Raw genomic sequence first — 6,023 nt, forward strand, 5'->3', positions numbered from 1 at the left:
TTCTGCTCAAACTCTTCCCTTGTCCCCAGATGCCCTCCCACTCCTCTTTGTTCAACCAGACTCAGCTTGAGTGGCCCTTCTTCCAGGAAGCCTTCTCTGGCTACACTGGGCCAGGTGAGGGATCGGCCCTCTCTATTCCCCAAACACCGAGTGCATCTGGCTCTATCATGGCCATTACCAAATCGTTTAATAACTTTCTCCCTTTGTGAGTTTCTCCCCCACCTGATGTGTGGCAGGTGACTTTACAAAAGAACTCTGCACAAAATGCTCATAGGCAGAGAGGGACAGGCAGGATGCACTTGAGATTCCAATGCACAGGCGTGCCCTCCCCTCCCCAGGTGTGCCTGCCGCAAGCTGCCAGTCACATCCGACCACACGGGCATGGCCACACTCGCACCAGCCAGGCATGGGCCAGCCCCCTCACCTGCGGCCAAGCAGACCCATCTCCTGGGCATGGATACTCATGCACAGCCCCTCCCAGGGTCTTCTAAATGCCACACGCCCTGTCCCCATGCACCCTATGGCCAACACCCCGTAGCCTCCCCAGATCCCGTGCCCTTATGGCCACCTCCCTGAAGCACTATACCTTGGCCAGGGATCTCACTATGGGACTTTCCATAATGCCTCGAAGGAAGATCAGGTCAAGCTCCGCGGCCCCCGTGGCGTTGGGGAGGGATCCCAGGTTGTCCAGGACCTGCTGCATGGCTGGGAAGGAGGCACGGGCAGTGAGACCCAGGCACCAGCCGGGCACAGGAGACCAAAACACACCATAGCAGTCCCACCCTCCTGTTCCATGCCCCTCTCTAACAGCACTGTCCTCAATGCTCGGCCCGGACACTCCAGGCCCCCAAAAGCCTGGGGAAGGGGGTGGAGGGAGGGGGCAGTTTGCTCGGCCTGTTCTCTAGGCCTTGGGTAATGCCAGCCTGGGCAGGTGGGAGGCTCCAGGGAGCAGAAAATGGACTCCGGTGGGAGGAGGGGAGAAACGGAAGTAGTCGTCCGTTCTGTCCTACACCAGAGAACCACAGACCCTTCCCTCAACCTTTGGATGGGCTGAAGTCCCAGGCCTCAGCCACCTGCACCTAGAAGTTTCAGGAATAAGAGAGGCAGTACTTGGGGGTGTCCCTGAGTGCCAGCCCAGTGGCAAGCCAGCAGCCATGCAGGAGGCCAGAGCCTATACAGTATCCAGTGCAAATAGCACACCACTAATTCAGTGTGATTTTTTTCCACAAAGTCATGGTTCCTCACTGGCCTCAGTCTTTCCCTCCTGTAAAATGGGTGGGTGCAGCTAGACAGTGTCTACTGGCCCTTCGGCTCTGGCAGAGAGGGATCTAGTATCGGTGAGAGGTTAATATTGATCATAGAAAGCCAAAGCTGAGGCCGGGAATATTGGCAAGAGCTGGGGAAATGGGCACCCTGAGGTGCCACGGGCACCAAAGGGCAGAGAGGTTAGACCAGGTCAGCGCAGGGATCAGCAAACCCACAGCCCAGCATGGGACACAAGGATGTGAGAACACCTGACACGGGGCCACCGCGGTGGCTGCTGGGATCTGAGGTAGGGGGTGTCTTCACCCGCCCACAGAGGTGGGAGCTCCTGGCTGTGGCAGGTTCTAGGGGGAGGAAGGGAGGAGCAGAATGTGCCCAGCTGGGGGCAGAGATGGGCAGGGGGTATCATTACTCTGCCATCCAGCCACCCACGCCTGCATCTACGCCTCTCAAGCTATGGAGGAGGGGTGGGTACCGTCCCTGCCTCCTCTCACCACTGTAGCCAGAGCCCCCTCCTCCAGGCAAGAATGGGGATGAGGAGGAGGGGGCTCGGAGCTGAAGAAGCAGTCATGGCTCAAGGAACCCCTCTTCCTCTCCTCCTCCCCACCTTCTCCAAAAACAGCATCCAAGCTGGCCCCCTAGAGCCCTCCCTACCCAGGCTTGGGCTTGGCATTGATCAGAGACCTGCAAGGCCTTTAGTGGCCTCGGAAAGAAGCCTTGGGCAGGGACTCTTCCCACCCTCCCCTGCCATCCTCACCTACGGACTCACAAGCCTGTCAACCTTGGAGGAAGACAGGCACAGGGGAGTTAATGCCCTCTGCCCAGGCCAGCTCTCCTGGCAGGCTGTGCCCCCAGACCCTTCGATTCCTGAGCGCCCGCTCCCAGGGCACCCTCTCCAGATGCCCAAACCCCTAGGAAGGAGGGTAGATTAAGGGGCCAGCTTTCCCCCCAGCCTCCCTGCCCCGCCTTTCCCTACCTTCCCTCTGGAGATCGGCTTCCTCAGAAGAGCCCAGGGATATACCCTCCAAGGAGGCCCCGCTGCCCGGACTGCCCGCCATCGCTGCCCCCCACCCGCCGCTCCGGGGCTCCTGGAGTAGCCTCCGCGCAGCGGTCTCTGCCTTCCCTGCCCAAGGGGGGCGGCGCTGGAGGAGGAGGGACTGGGGAGCGCCCTCTGCAGGATCAGCCAATAGCTAGGCTCAGACTCCCTGCCTGCCTTGCTGATTGGCCAAAGCCCCGACTGGACCAGACGGGTGGGGAGGGGGCGGTACAAGGGAGAGGGGGGCCGAAAGAGAGGGAGTCCTGCTCTTCTTGCTGGTGCGAGATCACCCCCTACCTGTACCAGCGGGGGGGATGGGGAGACGGGGGCCGAGAGGAGGTTTGTGGGGCAGGGGGTTCAGCCTGCTGCCCCTTCAGAACTGAAGTGGTGCTCAGAGATCCTCCTCTCAGTCCAGCTGCAGGAAACCCAAGGCGGGGTGGGGATTTGGCCCCAGCTTGTTCCCGCCCCCCCCCCTTTCTGGAAGTCTCTCCTCTAATATACCCATGCCACTTCCTCCTCTGGCCCTCAGACCTCTACTCTATGTTCCTTCTCCAGACCCAGTTTCCTTTACAATGACCCCCTCAGGATCAAAGGAAGCCCTCAAGAATGACTCTCAGCCCACCCCACCCCTCAGGGGCAGTGGCACCCTTTTGGCATGGGGCAGATAGGCAAACCACAAAGCCTTCTTCTACCTGCTGGCCTTGGAGAGTAGTGGGGGGGGGGGACAGGGAGGAAAAGGAGGGGAAGGGAGGGACATTACAGTAGGTCGGGAAGGGTGCCTCAAGCCCTTCCGACCCCACACCTCAGCAGCGCCTCTCCCCTCCTCCCATCAGGCATTAGCTTCTCCCCTGCTGGGCAAGTCAGGCATCCTGGAAGGGAAAAGGTGAAGGTGCATTCTCGAAGCAGGGGCACAGGTGGGCAGGAGCAAAGGACTTGGCAGTTAGCCCAGCCCAGTGCCTCCATCCCCCTGATACCCTGTCCCCATGAGGCCACCGCCAGATGCTGCTGCTGCTGCCACCAGACAGCCATTCCCTGGGGAGTGGCACCAGGTCCTAACGCACCCCTGGTTGCCATGGCAGCAGGAGGGATTACACACCAGGACATTAACCCTGGGATGCAAGAGAGATTTAAAGGGACAGCTCCACCTCAAAACAGCCGACATCCCAGCCTTGATTCAAAGACGAGGGAGAGTCAAGTAAAGAGGGAAGAGAGGGTAGGGCGGCAGGTCTGGAGACTCCAGGGCTAAGTTCTCTAAACACCAAGCCCATGCCATAACCATGTATCTCCCAACCCATCCCATGCCCTCCACTTTACTAGAAGTAGAGTTGGGTCTCTGCAGGAATCCGCTCACACCATCTCCCCTCCACAATGACAATGGCCATGCTGGCCCACGGGGAAGGGTGCGAGGACACTGCTCGCATCACGCTGCAGGTCCCCAGGCTGGGATCTCCTGGGGAAGGGAGTGGGGAGAGGGAGGTGACCCTGACCTCAGAGGCAGGGCCACTGCTCTCTATCAGGCCTGTAGGAAGTGTAATGGCCACCAAAAGAGAAGAGGCAGACCCATCATTAGATTTTTGAGGCCAGGAGCCAATCCAGCCTGCGGTGGGCAGAGAGGGCTGCCTGCAGGAAGGGCCAAGACTCATAGTCTCAGGGTCTCACATCACCTTTTAACAGAAGAGGAAATAAGAGGTTAAGGAACCGGCTACTGTCCTCCTTCCTTTGGATATAGGAAGCCAGAAGTAGCCCGTGGCAGATATGAGGGTCCCCTAGGAGTCCTCAGAGGAAGCAGACCTGTACCCACGCCCCTAGTTTCCCTTCCCTGCCTGGCCTCCCGCTGCACCCCCACCATGCTCCCCATCAAGTGGCCTGCAGCAGGGAAGTCAAATTCCCCTCCCTCTACACCCCTGCCAGGCACTATTAATGGATTTACTGGGCAGACCCAGATTGAGAGGCCTTTAATCGAGGGCTCAGGGATGGGCTTAATTAACTCCTAAGCAGCTTATAGTGGGGCCCAGGCCAACTGGAGCAGAGGGAGAGCCCAGGGGGTTCAGCAGGCCGGACAGGAGGCAGGGACACTGAGTCCTCCACGCCTGCCAAAGCTGGGGGACATTAGTACAGTTCCTCTACTACATGGAGGAAAGGCCCTTCTTGGGGGACAAGGGTGTCACAGTTTAGGGTCTAGCCTACTCACAGCATCCTTCACTTTCCTGGTTCACTTTCTCAGAGGAGAGGGACAGGGGAGTCATTCTAACCAAACTGGGAGGCCTGGAATGTCTTGTAGACTCAGCAGCAGGACCCGGAGCAAGGGAAGGGGCGACACAGGCAGGAGGTCAGACAGAGCAGAGCAAAACCAGAGCAGATTACAGCCAGCCTAGCCTCTAGCACAGGGAACTTCACCTGGTGGGTCCCTGAATGCACAAGGGGCTCCATGAGCCCCCGGGGAGGAGAATGCAGATTTTGTGCACAGAAGCATCTGTCTATGACGAGGTGGGAGAATGCAGATTTTGTGCACAGAAGCATCTGTCTATGACGAGGGCCCGCCGCTGTCACCAGATTCTCAAAAAGGGATTCAGGACCAAGAAAAGTTAAGAGCGCTTCTCTCGTCCAATCGCCTCATGTCACAGATGGGAAAACCCAGGTCCTACAAAGGACTCCAGGTCACAGGCTAATTGAGGTAATAACCCAGCGCAGTAACTGAATATTCCTACGATAGGAATATCATCACGGCCTTTGAATTTCCCATCAACCTCTTGATAGAAGAGGAGACACAGGCCCCAAGAGGTTGAGTAATTTGCTCCTAAGGCTTTGGAGCTCCTCTGGGCAGCCCACCCCCTTGCCCTAAAACCTCCCACGGAATTGGGCCCAGGCTTCCTGAACTGGCATTCTCCGCACACAGCTCCTTATGCCCCAGCACACGTACACACACCGGTCGCTGGCACCTGCTGGTTTATCCCACCTGTCCGGTGGGCACCGCACTGTGGACGTCTCAGCCCCCAAGCTGTTCTGCTATAGTCCCTCCACTCCCAAGCAGTCCTCCGAGAGCTGGCTCCCCAACCAGCCTGGCCCCGTGCCATTGCCCTCCAGCAATACTGTGAGTGTCTCTGGGGCATTGCAAGCCCCTGCCCTCCATGGAGGTGAGTTGTGCTGCGTCTCCAGCCACACCCTGGAGCAGATGCAGCAGGGCCATAGAAGCTGCCAGAAGGAAAGCCTGAGTGGAGTTTATTCTTATAGGTAGCCAGGTAGCCGTGGACATGGACGTGCCAACTGCCATTCTCCACCCTCAGGTCCCTGCCTGGCCCTCTCTGAACCACTGATACAAACTGACCTCCTCAGCCCCTTCTTACCAGACTCAGAGTTGGTGGCAGCAACAGGCATGGTGAGGTCTGCAAGGGCTCTGGAGGTCTTTCCTGGAGAAGAGGAGGGAAACGAATGAGAAGGCACAAAGGCATGGCAATGGGGAAAAAACGGGGGGGGGCTCCCCTCAGGATCAGGGCATTCCCCAGAGACCAAATGATCCCACAGGAAGGCAGGAAGAGCAGAAATCACATCCCCATCCCTCGAAGGAGGAGGATGCGGAGGATCAGAGAGGTTAATTGCTTTGCCCAAGGTCACAAAGCTAATAAAAAGAGCTACAAGGAAAACCCAGCATTTTTACTGTCTCTGTCTGCCATCTGTCCTTTGTTGTGTTTTTTTTTTTGGGGGGGGGGGGGAGGGAGGAGGGCAG

At 58.2% G+C, this 6,023-nt stretch overlaps 1 protein-coding gene across 3 annotated transcripts in view; it reads right to left on the bottom strand.

Annotated features, from left to right (window-relative positions):
- The window catches only part of MPP2 (MAGUK p55 scaffold protein 2), a 28,514-nt gene that overhangs the window by 20,308 nt on the left and 2,183 nt on the right, over positions 1-6,023 (bottom strand). For all 3 annotated transcript variants that reach the window (XM_077747712.1, XM_077747713.1, XM_077747714.1), the window contains exons 2-3: positions 5,644-5,706; positions 587-705 (exon numbers count right to left, since the gene is read on the bottom strand). In XM_077747712.1, coding sequence (XP_077603838.1) covers positions 587-705; positions 5,644-5,674 — 150 coding nt within the window. In that variant the 5' untranslated portion in view covers positions 5,675-5,706. The remainder of the gene's footprint in view (positions 1-586; positions 706-5,643; positions 5,707-6,023) is intronic.

This window comes from Crocuta crocuta, unplaced genomic scaffold (assembly GCF_008692635.1).
Source record: "Crocuta crocuta isolate KB4526 unplaced genomic scaffold, BGI_CrCroc_1.0 scaffold289, whole genome shotgun sequence".
Taxonomy (NCBI): domain Eukaryota; kingdom Metazoa; phylum Chordata; class Mammalia; order Carnivora; family Hyaenidae; genus Crocuta; species Crocuta crocuta.